This window comes from Otolemur garnettii, unplaced genomic scaffold, assembly GCF_000181295.1.
Source record: "Otolemur garnettii isolate 467f Iridium unplaced genomic scaffold, OtoGar3 scaffold00122, whole genome shotgun sequence".
Classification (NCBI taxonomy): Eukaryota; Metazoa; Chordata; class Mammalia; order Primates; family Galagidae; genus Otolemur; species Otolemur garnettii.
In genome coordinates this window covers 2892340-2913420 of record NW_003852517.1, presented here as the reverse complement: position 1 = coordinate 2913420, position 21081 = coordinate 2892340, and the positions used below count along the sequence as shown (strand labels likewise).

The 21081-nt window shown below is 38.0% G+C and overlaps 1 protein-coding gene across 4 annotated transcripts in view; it reads left to right on the top strand.

Annotated features, from left to right (window-relative positions):
• The window catches only part of SPICE1 (spindle and centriole associated protein 1), a 79641-nt gene extending 72182 nt beyond the window's left edge, over window positions 1–7459 (top strand). For all 4 annotated transcript variants that reach the window (XM_023517855.1, XM_023517856.1, XM_023517854.1 and 1 more), the window contains exons 13-17: window positions 602–1086; window positions 2698–2866; window positions 4435–4537; window positions 5527–5614; window positions 7228–7459. In XM_023517855.1, the coding sequence (XP_023373623.1) occupies window positions 602–1086; window positions 2698–2866; window positions 4435–4537; window positions 5527–5614; window positions 7228–7281 (899 nt within the window). In that variant the 3' untranslated portion in view covers window positions 7282–7459. The remainder of the gene's footprint in view (window positions 1–601; window positions 1087–2697; window positions 2867–4434; window positions 4538–5526; window positions 5615–7227) is intronic.
• Window positions 7460–21081: the final 13622 nt, after the last annotated feature.

Genomic DNA, 21081 nt, shown 5'->3' with positions numbered 1-21081 from the left:
AACAAATTCAAATATTGTGACCTGATTGTTTGTACCCTCACATTAACTTAAAATAAAAAAAAAAAAAGTGAACTGGCAGATGTTTTTTTCACAAAGGTACCAATAAATGCTTTAAGGAATCTAAATAGTCTCTGTATTTGATTGTTAGGGGTGGCATTCTTGGTAATATTCCCTGCTAAAAATAATTTAGGCATTCAGAAGCCAAACCCTTCTATTGAAATACTTTTCTGGCTCGGCGCCTGTGGCTCAAGCGGCTAAGGCCACATACACCTAAGGTGGCGGGTTCGAATCCCCAGCCTGGGCCCGCCAAACAACAATGATGGCTAAAACCAAAAAATGGCCAGGCGTTGTGGCGGGTGCCTGTAGTCCCAGCTACTTGGGAGGCTGAGGCAGGAGACTCGCTTGAGCCCAGGAGTTGGAGGTTGCTGTGAACTGTGATGCCATGGCACTCTACCCAGGGGGATAGCTTGAGGCTCTGTCTAAAAAAAAAAAAAAAGAAAGAAATACTTTTCTAACTACTACAAAGGGCTAATTAGATAATTAGAGTGTCAACCTATAGGAAAATAATACATGTTCATTACTTTTTAATTCTTATCTACAGTATTGAGGAGGACTGTCCAAACTCGTCCTGCACCACGGGTTCCTCCAACAGTGGAAATAACTGAAAAGGAACAAAATTGGAAAAAGAAGACCTTACCTATTGATACAGATGGCCAAAATTCAAGCGAAGAGAGTCATCTCTTCACTCAGAGGTGGAGAGTCTCTCACATGGGAGAAGATTCGGAGAACAAAAATCAGGCTCCATTTGTTAACTTCTCACAGCCTCTCTGCAATTCCCGTTCCAGCACTCAGCAATCAAGAAACCCCATGTTCTCAGAAGAGCCACCAGTACTGGGAGATGGGCAACAGCTTAGAACAAATGAGGCATTAATACAAAGAAAGGACATAATGGCACGAATTGCTGAGTTGACACTACAAAATTCAGCAATCAAGTCACATTTGAATAATATTATTGGGCCTGGGGGAGAGCAAGGGGATGGACTCCGGGAACTGAATAAACAAGAAAGCACAGGTGGCATCACTGCTGTGAGTACCAGTTAGGAGTTGACCAGGGACATACAGGAACTTAGGTAGGAATGTAGGCTTGGGGATCTTAAGAGACTTTTCAGAAATGATCCTAGGTAACTTGAGGCTACTACTGGATGGCTTATGTTTTGGGCTGTCCTCATCACACAATAGACGTAAGTTATTTATCAGGTTAAGTAAACTTTGTGGGATAACCTGGTAACTTTATTTCATTGTTTTTTGGGGCAATAAGGAATTCTAAGTTCCAACTGGGAATGTTCTACACCCCTCCTCATGCTGGTCACAGTGATGAGAGACACTTCCTTTTGCTCTTTCTTGAGCAGTAATAGCTCCTGCCAGGTTTCTGATAGGGGGCTATATAGTGTTTTAGGAGTGGGAACCTGCTGAGAAGCTTCACCATGGATTAGTAGCTCCTGGGGTATCTGTGTCTGTGAGGGTTTTAACAGCAGTGGATCGAGAGCTTTTCTTTTAGAAAGGTTAGGGTGAGGTGGGAATAAGGGCCATTTCTGTAAGATCTGGCTCATCAGGAATAAGGGCAATATGCGTATTGAATCAGAAGTAGCAGTTGGAAGGGACGGGCAGAAGAGGAAAGTATTGCTAGGAGGCAGCAGCCAGTGGTACATGTGTATGTATGTAAAATCAAATTGCCTCAATTTTGAATCATTGGGAGGCACTTACATGTTTTCAGTTTTGAAGATTATTTGAAACAGGCAACTCCGGGTTTAAAAAAGGCAACAGAGTTAACTGTTTTACTAGCTTTCTTTCTAATTATTGATAGTATACAGATCAGGCTAGAAAGAACAATCTAATATTACTGTCCTCACCATACTCTTTTAAGTGGAAATACAAAATGATCTTTAATTCATAGTTTTGCTTTCTTTAAATTAATAGACATAAACTAAAAATTAGTGATTTCCATCAGAGGTTTTTTTTTCCCCTCCAAAGGGACATATTTAACATAATAAAATAGGAATGACATAAGTACATTTCTTTTGGGAATTTTGACATTATACTTGTTATATGCCTTGGGTGGCTATTTTATGCGGTGCCTCTCATATTCCTTTCCAATCGCCAGTTATTCTTGAATCAGATATCTTAGGCCAAAAGTAGCCTAGGGAGACCTCCACATGGTAAGGAGTAACAAGGTTCCCAGAACCTTTGTCAAATAACCCATAGTGCATGTTTGGAAATTATAATTATAGAAGCATCTGTTTCAAATATAGCAGATCCTCTTTTGTAAGCTGTCAAACCCCAGCCAGTTGTGTGATCAGTAGGTATGTGGCATTTACTTAGAGAATAGATCACTAGGAGTAATCTTTTTGCTTATGTGATCTTTCATGCAGCTTAGTAACACTTAAGAGATATGGGAAAGCCTGTCCCATAAACTACATGCTTAATCAAAGGCACTGGAGGGCTTCTGTGGCACCAGTAGGAGAAGGATTAGTATCCTTTTACTTGAGCCCTAAGTTTTCAGTTAAATGATTCGTAGGTTCTATTGATTGTAAATTCTGTTCACATTTGTATGTAACAAGGGCTATGAATACTAACTTACTGACACTTAGGAGAAAAGTTTTTTTCAGCATTGAATTTTTGCCCTTTTTTCCCTCAAAGACTTTTCCAGTAGCACAATCTCTACCACCAAGTAGTATGGAGGAAAGGATTGCAGAATTGAATCGGCAGAGTATGGAGGCTCGTGGAAAACTACTGCAGTTGATAGAGCAGCAGAAACTTGTTGGTTTGAATCCTTCTCCACCATTGTCACCTGTCAGAGCATGGACTGGTTGGTCACAAATTCATGATTTTAAAACTAGAAATATGAAGATTTTCATTTTCTTATTTTGCAAGTTCTTACTGAGCTGAAAGAAATCTCAGATTTTTCTATTTTGCACAGGAAGGTATAAGTCTAAGTCACAAAAGAAGTGACAGAAGTAAGACTAGAAAGCAGGTCTCCTAATTCTTTCTATCCCACAGTGCCTAGTTAATCTTAGGTGTCTGGATTCCTAAGTTGCCCTGTATCTAAATGGGATTCATTATAGTTTGTGATCCACTTAGGACATATGCTGCAGCTAATTGTAAAATATAACCATCATAATGATGATTAAGAATTTCATCAGCAACAATTATGTTTTAAACATTTTCATTTGTTAATTAAATTTTCTGTTGTTATATTTAGGAACGTGAAAAGCTAGAGGGGATAGTATTTCATCATTTTTTACAAAGACAGGGCCTTGAACTCTTAGTCTCAAGCAGTCCTCTTGCCTTGGCCCCCCAGAGTGCTGGGATTGCAGGCGTGAACCTCCATGTCTGCCTGGCAAGGGGATTCTAAATAATAGAATAGTAACTAAAAAGTTAGTTGTCATGGTATTCACATTCAAAAAAGTACTGACAAAACAAAGTATATATCAAGTTGAATTTTAGCCAGAAATTGAATTAAGACCTCAGAATTGATAGTACACCTATTTGATAAATAAGTAAACTGAGACAAAATAAGGTTAAGTGATTTATTTGAAGGTCTAGAACAAATTACAGATTTGTGATAATGCTCTTTCCCTTCCAATAGTTATATCTCTAATGCATTCTTTTTATAAGTGAAATTCTTGGTTTCATAGGAACCTCTGTGGGCTATAATGATCAAAATAAAAATAGTCCATATGCCATGAAAAATTTGTTTTCTGTGGTAACTGAGGAATATTTTATAAAATTAATAGGGCTTTATTACCTCATTAAACCTAGAAATCATTGTTTTTAAGCAATGATTCACAGTAGCCTGGATGGACATAAAGTCTTCCATTAATAAATACATAGGAACATATAAGTTGGTTGATTACCCACTTCTGAAATATGGAGAGTATACATAATTTGTATTGGCCATATGGGGCATTCTTCAGCCAACTTTCCCTTCCTGCTTGAATGTCTTCAGTAAAAGTCATAATGTAATATATTTAAAAGATTTAAAGTTTTACTGAATGACTACAGAAAAATTTCCCTCCTTTGGGGGAAAACTATAGATAAGCTATTTTTGACAAAGTTCTTAAGTTCTTTAGGGCTACCTCTTAATTTCTGTTTTTCACTTCCAGATCTGACATGATACCACTTGTCTGAAGATTCTGGCTCTGTATGAACTGGCATGCTACTGAATTGACACTAGTAACTAAAGTTTCTTGTCTCACAGTTCATTAAAAAAAAAAAAAAAGTCTTCCAAGCATATCTGTGGGCTATAATGTTAAAAATGAGGAAAGAATCTCTACATTTGTAATGTGCAATTTGTAGTAAGATGGAAGTCAGGTGAAATTTTTATTTTTATTTCATTGAAAGATAATGAAACTAATGTTCATATTTATATTTTAGAAGGAGGAAAGAGGACCATTGAGGTATCTATTCCAGCTGCAGAAGCCCCAGAGAGCTCAAAATGCAGTACTGTCTCTCCTGTCAGTGGAATAAATACAAGAAGGTAGGAGTACAGTGTGAACACTTAGTTAAAGAACAGTCAAGAATGTGAAGAATGTGGTATGTATTTTATTCTCTTCATGAAAAAAAGGAAGTGTATGATATCTGACTTAAGTTTAGACAGACTCATTTAGAGAAAATAAAATAATTAGAGAAGAGAATTTTTGGGGGAAAAGAATAATGAGGAATAACCTCTAACTAATTAGAAAAGTATAGGTTGACTACTACAGACAAAAATGGTGTAACACAGAGTATAGGATTAGGAGGTGATACGTGATATATGTGATATACGACAGGGAAGGTGATTTGACCAAAAGTATTTTCCTTCTTTATAATAAGTGAAACTGAAGCTTGTATAGCTAATAGGGTGATTAGCTTGGATGAGTCACATAGTTGGTAAGTGGTGACACTGCAGGCATATCTACCCCTCTGTCTCTACTTTGCATTCTCAGTCTTGTACTGTGCTGTTCAGGTCTGGTTTCTCTTCTACTCCTTTGACATTTTTCTCCCCTTTATTGGTATAAACTTATCTGTATGATGCTGTGATGGCAGATACATGTCATACATTTGTCAAAATCCGTAGAACATATAACCCAAAGAGTGAACTCTAATATGAACTGTGAACTTCAGTAACTTACAATATATTACTGTTAGGTCAGCAGTGGTAACAGATTTGCCTCACTAAAGCAAGGTGTTAGTAATAGGGGAAACCATGCATGTCTTGGAGTTGGGGGTGAGTGGGAGTATGGGAACTCTGTACTTTCCGTTCATCTTTTGTAAACCTAAAACTGCTCTAAAAATAACTTCTATCAATTAAAAAGTGACTTATAGGTTGGTGAAAATATATTGCAAATAATTTACCTCATTTGGAACTATGTCAGCCATTCATTTATAAGTTCTTGCCAGTATTGAGAATTGTCAGTTGTTTGCATAATTTTCGAAGGTTAATAATGATAACTCACTTTGTCATCCTCTTTTATTTCTTATAAATAGATCTTCAGGAGCTACTAGTAATTCTTTATCTCCATTAAATGCTACCTCAGGAAGTGGGCCATTCACACCTCTGAATCCAAGAGCAAAGGTACATGATAAGATGTAGTTGTGAAATGTATATGAGGTGTCGAGATGGTAAAGGGGGAAGGTGACTGATCAGTGCTTTTCATTCAGTTATTATTTCTGTTATCCTAAAGATGATATAAAGTTCTTTTTTTGTTTGTTTTTATTTTTTGAGATAGGGTCTCACTCTGTCATCCAGGTTAGCTACAATCATAGCTCACTGTAACTTCAAAATCCCTAGGCTCAAGTGATTGTCCTGGCGCAGCCTTCCAAGTAGCTGGGACTAAAGGGATGCACCATCATGCCCGGCTAATTTCTTAAAAAAATTTTGTAGCATGATTGCATTAATGTACACAGCTATGATTTAATAATAAAAAAAAAATTGTAGCAATGATTTCTCTCTGTGTTGCCCAGGCAGTTCTCAAATGTCTGGCCCCAAGTGATCCTCTTGGCTTGGCCTCCCAAAGTGCTGGAATAACAGGTGTGAGCCACCACACCTGACTGATATGAAATTCTTAAATGAAAAAAAAGTAGTAATTCACCTTCATTAGAAAAAAATAAGACATACAAGGATGTCCAGAAAGTATCCAACCATGTACTGTGAAAAAAGAGATGCATGTTGGATACTTTCCAGACAGCCCTTGTATACTTCTTTTGTTCTATGGTAAAGGAATAAGATACAATTTTATAAGATATTCAGCAGTCCTTAAAGACTGGGATTACTGGCTTTAGGTGAGCTTTCTGAATGCCATGGCAGGACACATAGGTATGCCTTAAATGGATTGTAGGTGTATTGTTGGTTCCTTCACTCCTTTCTGTGATTGGGTAGGTATGAGTCCGTTCACTTTTCTTGTCACTTTATGCTGGGATTCCATACCTAAGTGTGCCACTGGTTAGACAGATTATGACACAAAGGGTAAATAAGTATCATGTGGTTTTTGTGTGTTTTGCTGTATGTAAAAGCTAAGCATTTCAGAGTGTATGCAACATTTTTGCAGAAGGCATTTGTCTGTGTTAATACAGCAAAATATAGTTCCTTTGAGTATTTGTTCATAATAAATTGTGAGGATATCTTTAAAATTGTAAAAATTACTTTTGTGGACTTGCGGTAACAACTATCTGAGATGAGGGGAGGAATCTTTGCTATTCTTATTGCTAACTAGCTTTAGTAATTAACCAAAGATTGGGTGTTATAGCCCAAATAAATTGATAGGTTTAGATATCCCAGTTGCCCAGTACTAGAAAATTTGTCTTTTGCTACTTATGTTCTAAAAAAGCTTTAAAATAGCTATTTTATATAACTTACCCTTAGTTCCTAGAATTTAGTAATATATATTAAGATCAAATAACTTTCTTTTTATTATTTTTAAAAGTTGTACCTGTGATTTGTATAAAACACTGGCTATATCTCTTTTAAGAAAAATAGGACTGTTAAATCAATATCAGGATCTATTGGTCAGATAATCAGTTATTTGTTAGTGTTTGTTAGAACATAAACATTGGTGGTAGCGATTTGATTTCCATGACCATTTAATGGCACAGGATGACTGTTGTATGTACTTGGCCTGATCTGTGAATCTTGTGTGGTGCCATGTTTCTGGTTATCTTCTAAATTCTCTCTGTATCTTTGTTCAACAGATTGAGAAAGAAAATGAAGAAGGCTGGTTTGCTCTTTCTACTCATGTATCATAAGTGAAGTTGAGTTTTATGGAGTTTGTTCTTAATAATTTATTCTTAGCTTTCCACTGTCTGTGCTCCTGCTTTTAAGTTTTTACATCCTTCTTTCAGATAAAACTTACAAAGAACATGTGAATTAGAACTAATGGAAAAGAGAAAAAAAGAAATTCTTTTAGTTTTTGACGTTTTCAAATATGTTTCAACATTCAACCAATCTACATAAATATCTGAATAAAATTTTGGCTGTAGGGAAATTAAAGTTTTAAATTCTAGTAACTTACGAAGTATTTTAGGGTCTTTTTTTGAGTAATACATTTTTACCGTTATCACCTTTGTTCCCTTTTTTTGACTTACTATATCTTAAATATTGATCCATTTCCATTTTTTCCTTGCATATAACTTATAATGAGATGCCTCTGTGTGATTAGAATCTGGCTTTCAGAAAAATGTAATGCCTACTTTGGGTTTCTTTTTTGATGGGAAGTTACTGCTGGCAATCATTTTTTTCTATCAAATAGAATGTATAGCCTTAAAAAATAAGCCTGGGAATGTTTGTTTGTATTTGCTTAAGCAGGTAAGAGAAGTTGTATATCTTATAAAATTCTCATGTAGTTTTTAAATGTGAAAATGTCAGCAGTAATGGTAATGTACATCAAATAAATAATGATTATAGAACTCAAATCTCTAAATGCAGCAGTGTTGATTTAGTGATATATTTACTGTTTCAAACAAATAGAAAAAGTTGGTATCAATTTTCCCAACTCTGAATCTAAGGAGATCATTTAGGATGGTTTTTTTTTTTCTTCAAAGCTCCTGTTTGGTTCTCAGGGGTTGCTTTCTATTTTAAACTTTTTTTTTGAATGATCTCTAACTCTTGGTTCCATGACAGGAATTCGCAAGCTGAGTGAGGTAGGAGCAGGGTAGGAAACTGCTTGGAGAATTTTCCTTCTGCAGTTGCAAATCACTGTTCTAGGAAGTGACCTGTGTAACTTTCACTTGAGCCTTTTCATTTTTGTGGTTGCAACAATAAAATTATTTCTTCTGTTGTCACTGATTTTATTTACGTGAATTCATTTGTATTCATTTGCATTACTACAGTTTCTTTCATCAGTATTATACTTTTGAAAGTTGATATTCAGTAAATACTATCCCTATGTGGAAATTAAGCCATTTTAGTGTTATTCCTCATATTTTTGAAATGTCAAGTTTTCTGCTTAGTTTGTGAATTTTTTTTGTTTGTTTTTTGAGACAGAGTCTCACTATGTTGCCGTTGATAGAGTGATCTGGCATAGCTCATAGCAGTCTCCGACTCCTGGGCTAAAGTGATCCTCTTATCTCAGCCTCCCCAGTAGCATGATAGTTGTCTACAGGCGCACACCACAACACCCAGCTATTTTTTTTTTTTTTTTTAAGAGATGGTCTTCTCCTGCTCAGGCTGGTCTCTGAACTCTTTTTTTTTTATAATTAATTATTTTGTATTAAATCATAACTTTGTACATTGATTAAGGTGACCAGATTTTAACATTGGTAAAGTAGGACACCATGGGCAGGGGCGGGGCCTGGGGGCCTGACAACAATGCAAACTTTGATAAGCAGTTCTTGATAATCAGTTCTCAACAATTATTTGTTATTATTAAAGTTTAACATTATAAACTTAGCAAAAATAATATAAAATGCATATCCTGGTGAAATAGCCACATGGCAGCCGAAAACCGTATATTCCCTTCATGTTCTCCCATGTTCCCTAGCTTGTGCATTCTTTCCAAAAATCAGGGCTTTTTAAAAATGCCGCAGGATGCAGGACAAATTGTTAAAAATCGGGACTGTCCCTCCAAAAGCAGGACGTCTGGTCACCTTACTCTAGAGAGAAGGGGGCTACTTGTTTGTTCCAGGCAGTTTGGCTCCTTCTGAGCTAATTGTCCTGGCCTAGAAGCAAGGGAAGGAGCCACTTCCTTCTGATACCTTGCCCAGGAGGGGAGTAGGGAGTTTACATTAGCCTTTTCATTTCCAAATGAAGTTACATTAACCTCTTCATTCCCAGATGGAGTTCCATTAACCTCTTCATTCCCAAATGGAGTTACATTAACCTTTTCAGGAGCCAAAAACCATATATTCCCTTCCCATTCTTCCACTGTTCCCTACTTGTCATGCATTCTTTCCAAAAATCAGGACTTTTTTAAAAATGCTGCAGGACACAGGACACAGGACAAATTGTTAAAAATCGGGACTGTCCTGCCAAAAGCAGGATGTCTGGTCTCCTTAACATTGATGCATTTATGGGGTTCAGGGTACTGCTTCGATATACAATGTGAAATATTTACATTGAACCAAGTAACACATCCATTACAATTATATTCATTTCTTAATAGTTTTGAAATGTACCATTGCATCATGCACATTAGGTGAGGTCCCCCCAAATGCCCTCCCTTCTCCCATATCCCCTCTCCCCAGCCCTCTCTCTCTTCCCTTCTACTTTATGGACTATAGTTATGTTTTGTCATTCATATGATTGTGTAGGTGGTTATACATTGATTTCATAGTAGTATTGAGTACATTGGATACTTTTTTCCCCATTCTTGGGATACTTTTACTAAGAAGAATATGTTCCAGCTCCATCCAGGTAAACATAAAAGATGTGAAGTCTCCGTCTTTTTTATGGCTGCATAGTATTCCATGGTGTACATATACTTCCAGCTTTCTACCTGTCTTGGCCTCCTAGAGTGCTAGGACGTCTGGTCACCTTACTCTAGAGAGGAGGGGGCTACTAGGAATACAGGTGTGAGCCACTTTAGCCGGTGAATGCATTCTTGCTGTGAATGCATTCTTTTGATATGAATTTTCCTTACTATTCTCCAAATGGTTTGCTCTTTATGTTTTCCCCTATGTGCCTTTAAATCTTAAAAGCCATGATTCTCAACTTGGAGCAGTACAAAATACCAAGTGAGCCCTATGCATAGTATTTTAAAAAGCTGCTCAAGGTGATTCAGATATGCTGCCAGGGCTGAGAACTGCAGAAGACTTTTATCCCTAGCTTGCTGGCAACCTGTGGGACTGATATTTATGTGTTCATACTGTTACCATTAGTTTTAGCTGATAATACAAAAGCAAATTGGAAAAACTCCAAGAATAGTAGATTAAGAGAAAAGAGCTGTTTCTTTCTTATGCCTTCTAAAGTAGTGCTTCTCAAGTTGGGTTGCCATTAAGAGTCATCTGGAGACCTTTCAAAATTCTCAATGCCCAGATCTGACACTAGGCCAGTTAAATTAGAATCTCTTAGGGAAGGACATAGACATAAGCATTTTAAAAAGCCTTCTCAGATGATCCCAGTATACAGCCAAGTTTGGGAAACATTATAAAGATATTTATCACTCCCAATCATAAATTAATACACATTTGATGATAGGAAACAGTTTAAGCTACCTTGGGTCCTATTTATCAGCCTTCAGACTCATCTGTATGAATGAGTCTCAGAGTGTGGACCCTGAGCAGCAGCAGCAGCAGCATAACTGGGGATGCTTGTCAGAAATGAAAATTCTTGGGACCTACCCCAGACCTTTTGAACCAGAAACTCTGGTGTCTGTTTTAATAAGCCATTTGGGTCATTTTGAAGTACGCTGTTGATCTATAGCATCACATGTGGGTGAACTCGACTATATTTGCCTGTGACGTAGTACATTTGTATTTACTTTTAATGTATCAGAGTTTGAGGTATCTTATGTTTATATTCAAATAGTAAATAACATATCATTTCTTCAGTATGCCCCAGAAAGCTGCTAGTAACTTCCTAAACTTGAAATCTACAGTTTGAGAGAGAAATTAAATTAATAATTAAACCGCAGTTAATGATATGATCACTTCTATGAGGTCTGATAATTAAGTTTATAAACTTACCACCATGCGCTTACATTGGCAGCCTTGTGCAAACAACTCAGTAAGGTTTTATAGCCTTGGTATATTAGTGTCTCACAGCTATGTTCATGTCAACGTGTGGCAATGTCTTGCTGAGTGGCACTCATTATTGATGTATGTTTTTGTGTGTTGTCACAAGAATATGGGATCTTGAACTAGAGCAATAAACAAGCATTACATTTCTTATTAAACTTGGCAAGAGTGGAAGTGAAATCAGGGATATGTTAGTCCAAGTTTATGGGGATAATGGCATCAAGAAAATGGCAGTGTAAAAAAGGATTAAACGTTTTCCTGAGAGAAGAGAAAGTATCACTGATGAAAAGAGGTCAGAGTGGCCAGTAGTGAGCATTTTCATTGTTGCAGAATGTTGCAAAAATTTGTTGAATTGTGTGTTGAAATTGTCAACTGACTGACCATGAGAAGCATGGCATACCAAGTAAACATTGAGTTAGGAAATCTTAACTAAAAATTTTGGCATGAGAAAGATGTGTACAAAAATGGCCCTGAAGGAGCTTACTGATGAACAAAAGCAAAAGAGAATTTAAGTTTACCAAGACCTTTTGGAGAGGCAAGATGATGTTTTGGCCCTTATTATCTCTGGCAGTGAAACATGGTGTACCAATATGACACTGAAATAGCGTGTCAAAGTGCACAATGGAAATTAGCCAGTTCTCCATGACCAAAAAAGTTCTGTCATTCCAGATTAAGTCAAAACTGTTTACCCTTATGTGATATTAAAGGGATTGTTGCTTATGAATTTATACCAAGTGGACAGTTAACCAAGTGTACTATTTTGAAGTGCTGAAAAGGCTGTGTGAAAAAGACAAAAATGACCTGAACTTCTCTGACAACTCATGGCTCTTACATCATAACAATGAATCAGCTCAGAACATCCTCCTTATTCACCTGATCTGGCCCCTGAATGACCTTTTTTTCTTTAACTGAAGATAAAGGAAATATTGAAGGAAGACGTTTTGATGACATTGAAGACATCTAGAGACATATTGATACCAGACAGGTGGCACCCCAGCCAGCTCAGCTGGGCGGGGCTGGAGGATCTGCCGCCTCCATCTTGGCAGTGTTGGTGGTGGCAGCTGGCAGAGGAATCAGCAGGCTGGAGCATAGGCAAGGGAGGGGACTGAGGCTCCAGTAGCAAAGGAACCTGACACGAGCAGGGAAAGACACTAGGGATTCCTCCAGTGCATCCCTGATTGGTCCATTTTCAAAACCTGCTCCTGATTGGTCTGTTTTCAGGCCCTGAAAGCTCACTGGACAACTGCCCCTATATAAACCCCTGAGTAGAGAGCCTAGGGGCAGATTGCAGACCTGAGAGAGAGGGAGCAGGAGAGCAAAGACCTCAGCAGAAGAGGAAGAACTGTAACACTTGGATCCTGCTCTGCAAGGAATTTTGACTCTTTGTAAGAGCTGTAACACTTATATCCTGCCCTGCAAGGAGGTTTGGCTCTTTGTAAGAGCTGTGACACTTATATAAAACCTATCTTATCCTGCTCTGCAAGGTTTGGCTCTTTGTAAGAGCTGTAATACCTGTTAAATAAAACCTAACTTCTATCCTGTGGTCCATCGATTCATTCATCAAATCGTTGAGACCAAGAGCCTGGAAATCCAATATCAAAAGTCTGGTATCAATATGATGACAGCTCTGAAGGCCATTCCAGAAAAACAGTTCCAAAATTGCCTTAAAGGGTAGGCTGGGTGCTGGCATCAATGTGTAGCTTCCCAAGAGGAGTGCTTCAAAAGTGACAGTAGTGATATTCAGCAATAATGAGATTTGTAGTACCTTTTGTAGGATGAGTTCGTGAACTTAATTCTCAGACCTTGTATGCCATACAACAAAATCATTTGGGTTAGCAGAATTAAATAATAATTTGACTGTTTAAGTGCCAGGCACTATTCTAGCCACTTTATGTGCTTCATGACACCTTGAAAGGTAGGTACTATTATCCTAATTTAACAGATGAGGACATTGAGGTATGATAAGAGAAGGTAATACTTGCTTAGTTCACACACTAGGGAGTGTGAACTCCCTTCTCCAATGTATATGCTATGCTGCCTCTTGATGCTGAGTAAATGTATTTTACAGTTGTGTGTAGTATGGAAGCAACATAATAATAATAGCTACGTGTTACTGAGCCATTATTGTGGGAAGTACTGTGCTAAACTGCAGTGTCGCCATTATCTCATTTAAGTCTCATAGCAGCCTGATGACTTAAAGGTGTTTAAATGCATCCTCCTTCACCAATACCTTTGCAGATGAGGTGGCTGAGGCCTGGAGGTGAAGTAAGTTGCCCAGTGTCAAAAGTACTTGTAAGAAGAAGCTTTCTAAATAGTTTTTGGTCTTCTAATTTATCAGAACTAACTAATGTAGCACACTGGTTAAAGGTACAAGTATTGCATCCAGAAAGCATGCATTCAAATGTCCTCTCTCTTATAGGGGCTATCTTGGGCAAATTAATTTCCTCTTTCCCATTGAAAGTGACAAATAATAAATAAGATATAACATTTAACTTGGAGTCTTGTGAGGATTAAGTGAGGTAAATCCATGTATATGTAAATGTGCTGAGAACAGGACCTGATTGACAAGAAGCACTCTAATGATGACTACCTATTTTTGTGTGTACAAATAAATACACTACTTCCTGTATGTGTCCATTTTTTAAGATGTTGTATTGTGAATTTATTGTATTATTTTTAGATTAACCATTAGAGTCTGTGCTTTAAATTTAGAGGTATTTTACGTGAAAGATGGTTGGAGTTTGAAAGAAAACATATTGAGCATATGATTTGAAAATGTTAACTAACATGCTCTTTAAAAATAAGTTTACTCTGTTTTCTAAATTTTAGACATCTGGATTTATTATTTAATAATTAATAGCAGGGATAATGGTCTATGTTTTTTAGCCCTGGAGAATACTGGCCTAACAAGGACATTTCAGTGTTGCTAACAAATGCATAGTATAAATGTTTGAAAAACTTGCATAGCATTATGGAAACCAATAAAGACAAATTATATTGCAGTTATTTTTCTTATCAATTTTATTGAGAAATAATTTATATACAATAAACACCCATTTAAAGAGAACAAATTATTAGCTTTTGGTAGTTTTATATTATTCATGAAAATACCACCACAATTAAGACACACCATTCCTGTCATTTCTAAAAGATACCTTTTTTTTTTTGGAGACAGAGTCTCACTATGCCACCCTTGGAAGAGTGCTATGGCATCACAGCTCACAGCAACCTCAAACTCTTGGGCTTAAGCAATTCTGTTGCCTCAGCCTCCCGGGACTACAGGTGCCCACCACAACATCTGGCTATTGTTTTGTTGCAGTTGTCATTGTTTAGCGGGCCCTGGCCTGAGTTTGAACCCACCAGCTCTGGTGCATGTGGCCGGCGCCCTAACCACTAAGCCATGGGTGCCAAGCCTCTGAAAGATTTCTTGTAATGCATTCCTCTCTTTGCCCAAGACCATGGCAGCCACTAATCTGCTTTTTGTCAGTATAGATTTGTTTGCATTTTATTTATGGAATTAGACTGTATGTGCTATTTTGTCTGACTTCTTACACTCACCATAATTGAAGTTTAATCATGTTATGTGTATTTGTTTTTTCCTTTTTATTTCTGAGTATGATTCCAGTGTATGGATATTTGTCCATTCTCTTGTTATTGGTTATTTATATTATTTTCAATTTTTGGCTATTGTGAATAAAACTGCAATGGGTACTTATGTACAAATCTTTGGCCATAAATTTTTGTTTTTCTTCAGTAAGCACTTTGGATGTGGAATGGCTTGGTATATGTTTAACTAGAGAATACCAAATGATTCTCTAAAGTGGTTGTATTAACAAACTCACAAGGGGGATTTGTGTTGCTCACCCTACAGAAAGCCAATTACTGAGACGAGGATTATCAAGGAGGAAAGGATTTATTTCAGAAGATGAGTCAAGTGGGAGGGAGAGGCACAGACTACCTCATATCCACTTCCCGGAAGAACAGGGTCAAGGAGTTTTTATGGAGGTGAAAATGAATACTGAATAAGGGGAGTAAACATTACTTATTTGAGGGTGGAATGCACGGCACGCAAGCAAGTGCAGTGAGGAATCATGTAGCACATCCTGTGAATAAAAAGTGAGCAAATCCCTCCCAAGGGTGAGAATTTTGCTATTATGAGTTAGGGGTTAATATTGTTCATTTTAGCCTGTGTGCAGGCTCAATGGTTCTTGTACATAATTTGCAGTGATGTAATTCTTGTCTTTCTCCAGACAAACAGGTGGTGTAAAGTGCTGTTATCTCAGGGCTGCAAGGAGGTTCTGCTGTTCCTGGGGGAAAAAAACTCAAAAATTGCATTGGTGGAGAGAAAGTTACAAAGTTGTACTGAGCAATTCTTACAGAGACCTCTTTGTCTTTTTTCTTTCTCTGAGACTGCAATTACTCAGCCATTGGTGCTAACATTTACTGTTATGGTACTGTTAATTCAAGGCTACTTATCAGCCTGTCTCAGTCCTGATAATAAACACTGGAAATTCATTTGTAAAGTGAAAGAGCTAAGATACTTGAGAATTATACAATTTTGGTTATGGAGCTGGTTACAGTTGTACATATTACATTCTCAACAGCGATGTAGGAGAGTTCCAGTTTCTCCAAGTGTTTGGTGTTGGTGGTCTTTTTAATTTTACCTATTCTGGTGGATGTGGAGCAATGTATATTGTGGTTAGTATCTCCCTTATGACTACTGTTAAGCATCCTTCCATGTGCTTATTGACCGTATGTCTTATTTGGTGAAGTATTCAAATCATCTGCCCACTTAAAAAAACTTGGTTAGTTTTTCTTACTGAATTATAAATGTTCTTTATATGTATTGGATACAAAATTCTTTGTCACGTTATTGCAACGCTGTAGTCAACCTAAAACTATTTTTTAAATAACATTAGCTTATGAACTTAAAAACCGGTATGAGCACTGAACTACAGAGAAGTTGAAGAACTACTAATCCTGGACAACAGTCATACTTTGTGTGCACCCAGCGCCCTGTGACCAAGGAGCCCACAACACAAAACCTTATTCATTATTAAAAGCCAACAGAAATACAATAGCTTTAAAAACACCAAAAAAACTCTTGCAATGTATTTTTGCTGTTGACGCTGCCGGCAAGGTGCCCTATGTGCTGCCATCAGAGTCCCTTGAGCCATTTTTGAATATTGGACAAGCATCTTCCAAAGTATTCAAAAGTCATTTAATTATATCTGTTAGGGATAGTAAACTTGACGAATGCCAAGTTTACTATTTGACTTTGAACCTGTGTCACCAGACAGTATAGACCTGACCAGAGGGCGAATCTGACTGTATTTTGGGCGTGACATCCAGGCGCCAGCTGCGCATGCGCCTCCCTGCCGGCCCGGCCCCACCCCCAGGTGTGTGTGTGGGGAGCGTTGCTGTGGTAACCGGAGTAAACCCAGGCCTTTGGGCAGCTGCTGTGAATAGAAAGGAGCGGCCACCATCAGTACCTTCCGTAAGTTGGGACCCCAGCAGGGGGGCAGTTCCCGCAACTTCCCCCTTAAATCCGTTAGCGACTCGGAGAGCAGTGAATGTTCTTAGAGTAAACCAGTGTTCTCCCGCTTTGCTGAAACACGTTCCTCGCCCTCTGAACCTTTGAAGGGACTAGCATATGCGGGCATGGGGCTAGGCACAGTGTGGGGGCAGCTCCTGCCTGCAGGCCCCTCACAGTCCGGCTGGGACAGAAGACAGAGGGCGGCAGGGGTGGGGGCTGGCCCCGACCAAGCCAGAAGCAGCAGCCAGTCTATGGCAACGTGCCTGGACTCTGGGCTCTGGGGCTCAAGCTGTACTTTCCTCCCCTCACTTAGCTGGGTGACACTTGGCGGGTTGACTCCTCTGCACTCTGGTTTCCTCATCTCTAAAAAGGAAGACGATGTTTTGTTAAAATTACACGAGATAATGCAGGTAAGGTGCTTAGTATATTCATGACACGATGTAGGTGCACAATAAGTATTTGTTGAATGAATAGGCAAAGACATAATAGCACACAAATATGCTAATCCGTGTGTCCTGTCAATGATGAGTTGTCCGGGTGCCTACTGACGACTAAAACTTTTGAGAGGTGAAAAGGCTAAAGAGGAGCTAGGGACAGAGAGCGACAAGAGACGAGTTGTGGTGAGTTACAGACCCTGACACAGAACATTTATACCCAGAACTCTTGAGTTGGTCATAAGGAGAAGATGTATACCCAGGACTCTGAGCTGTTCTGATGGTCATAAGGAGCCAGTAAATGTTTTAGACAGTAGAAGTGGCATGTTAAAAGTTGTGTTTCAGAAATACAAGAGCCAGTGTAGAAAATGGATTAGAAGGCTGGGTGCAGTGGCTCACACCTGTAATCCTGGCACTCTGGGAGGCCAAGGTGGGTGGACTGCCTGAGCTGAGGAGTTCAAGACCAGCCTGAGCAAGAGCAAGACCTGTCTCTACTAAAAATAGAAAACTTGGGGAGGGGGTGGCGAAGGGGAGGGGAGAAGGGCGGCCCGGTGGTGGGAGGGTGACCGGAAAGATCACCTATATACCTGTCTAACAAGGGTACAAGTGAACTTTTCTAGAACTAGAATATAAATGTTTTGACACAATGACTAAGCAAATGACATGAAATCTATGTGAACCAGCTTGATGAAAGTATTTCAAATTGTATATGAAAACACTACACTGTACCCCAAGTTTGCATTAATGTATACAGCTATCATTTAATAATAATAATTAAAAAAAGAAAAAAAAATAGAAAACTTAGCGGGTTGCGGTGGCACATGCCTGTAGTCCCAGCTAGGTAGGAGGCTGAGGCAAGAGGATTGCTTGAGCCCAAGAGTTTGAGGTTGCTGTGAGCTATGACATCATGACACTGTACCCAGGGTGACTGAGTGAGACTCTGTCTAAAAGAAAGAAAGAAAATGGATTAAAGAAGGGAAGACAAGGTACGTGTCTGTAGTAATGGTAGAGATGGGACACAATGAGAATCAGGATCATGTGGTGGCAGTAAAATTGAAGGGAGGGGGTAAATTCCAAAGGCTTAATAAGCGGACATTTAGTAACAGGACTTGGAAGTCATTTGAATGAGGTCAGTAAGAGAGAAGGTTCAAATAATAATAATAACACCTACCATGTAGGTTTTTTTTTTTTAAAAGAACACATAGAATTTCTTAGAACTGTGCTTGACACATATTAGATATTAAAAATATACAAGCTATTATTCTTTCCATAGTTGTCTTTCACAATGCAAAGTAAAAACTGAGAGGCTGTTTTTATTTTGATTCTTAACGTGGTCAGCTCTGGCACACTGGGATTGAGTGTGTTAGTTTGTGAGAGTGAGGAACAGCCCCTGGACTCTGGTGAATGAATTAGGGTAACGTGTCCTTAGGGAACACTCTGTCTCACTTGCAGTCAGCCCTCTTCTAGCGACATACTCCTCTGTAGCTATGTGTAGTGTTGTTTTCTTTTTTCCTTCACTCTTCCTTAGTGTTGACTCTGTCAACCTAAGTAACAAACAGAGACAGGCTCTCTAAAAGAAAATGATGTTTATTCAGGAGTAGGGCATTGAAATGGGAATATGTGTGCTGTGGCAAACTGTGTGTGTGTTCAGGGAGCTAAGGAAGACAAAAGGTTTTTGTTGTTGTTGTTGTTTAGAGACAGAGTGTCACTATGTCACCCTCAGTAGAGTGCTGTGGCGTCACAGCCCATGACAACCTCAAACTCTTGGGCTTAAGTGATTCTCTTTCCTCAGCCTCCCAAGTAGCTGGGACTACAAGCACCCACCACAATGCCTGACTATTTTCCCACCACAATGCCTGACTATTTTTTTTTTATTTTCTCTGTACATATACATGTGTTTATTTGGTTTCCACTTTTTGCCTTCACAAAATTAAAAATGCTTAAATTTAATAAAAATACTGTATCTTAAACATTGTATGTTAAGGACTAGAAACAAAAACCTCATAAATAATGAACAAAGATAAATACATTCAGAAAAGAAATCAGACGACTGCTGCAATGAAATATTGAGCAACAATAACAATAATAATGCAAAAAAGTAACATTCACGTTGTCAGATAAGAGTATGTCTATCAGAGAATGCTTTGACACTGAGATTCAGCACGGAGTCATCAGTTAATTTCTTATTATTTTTTTCTAAAGTCTCAAAAAATAGACAACTAATATTTATAAATAAAAATAAAAGATAATTTCAAAAAACAGATTATTCCAAATCTTATAGACAATAGAAAAAGAAGAAATACTTCAAAATCATTCTACTTCCTCTGGATATACCTGATACTAAAATTGGAAAAAATATATTATTAAAAGGGAAATTACAAAAATATATTTCACTTATAAATGAGGATGCAATATCCTAAACAACATATTAACAAGTTGAATTAAAAATTAATGTTTAAGTAATGTACTTTGGTCAAAATTAAATCTAATTTATTAGTCACTATCTTCTTCTCTGTCCCTTTCCCCCACCCCCTCCCTCCTTCTCTCTCTGTCTGCTCTCCCCTTCCCCCATGCCCCACTGTGTCATTAATTGTTATTAACTGTCCTCATATCAAAGTTGAATATATAGAATTCATGCTTCTCCGTTCCTGTGATGCTTCACTAGGAATAATGTGTTCCACCTCTATCCAGGTTAATACAAATGCTGCAAAATCTCCATTTTTTTAATGGCTGAATAGTATTCCATGGTATACATATACCACAGCATGCCAATCCATTCCTGAGTTGAGGGGCGTTTAGGCTGTTTCCACATTTTAGCGATTGTAAATTGAGCTGCGATAAACAGTCTAGTACAAGTGTCTGTATAATAAAAGGTTTTTTTCCTTCTGGATAGATGCCCAGTAATGGGATTGCAGGATCAAATGGGAGGGCTAGGCTGAGTTCTTTGAGGGTTCTCCATACTTCCTTCCAAAAAGGTTGTATTAGTTTGCAGTCCCACCAGCAGTATGAAAGTGTTTCTTTCTTTCCACATCCACACCAGCATCTGCAGTTTTAAGATTTTGTGGTATGGGCTATTCTCGCTGGGGTTAGAAGATATCTCAGGGTGGTTTTAATTTCTATTTCTCTTGTAATTAGGGACTATGAGCATTTTTTCATGTGTTTGCTAGCCATTTGTCTGTCTTCTTTAGAGATGGTTCTGTTCATCTCTCTTCCCCATTGATGTAAGGGATTGTTGGTTTTTTTTATTGTGGATTAATTTAAATTCTGTATAGATCCTAGTTGTTAAACTTTTGTCTGATTCAAAATATGCAAATATCCTTTCCCATTGGGTAGGTTGTTTATTTGGTTTGGTTGTCTCCTTATCTGTACAGAAGCTTTTTGGTTTAATCTTATTTGTTTATTATTGCTGTTGTTGCTATTGCCATGGCAGTCTTCTTCATAAAATCTTTCCCTAGGCTGATATCTTCCAGTGTTTTTCTTATTCTTTCTTTGAATTTTTATCATTTCATGCCTTAAATTTAAGTCCTTTATCCATCTTGAATCAATTTTTGTGAGTGGAGAAAGTATGGGTCCAGTTTCAGTCTTTTACATGTGGATATCCAGTTCTCCCAGCACCATTTTTTGAATAAGGAGTCTTTCTCTAGTCTTTCCCCCAAGAATGTTCCCCAGGACATTCTTCTTTGGTTTATTGAAGATTAGGTGGTTGTAAGTTGTTGGCTTCATTTCCTGGTTTTCTATTAGATTGCAAATGTCTATGTCTCTATTTTTCTGCCAGTACCATGCTGTCTTGACCACTATGGCCTTGTACTACAGCCTAAAATCTCATATGGTGATACCCCTGGCTCTGTTTTTATTACTAAGAACTGCCTTAGCTATATGTGGTTTTTTATGGTTTCATATAAA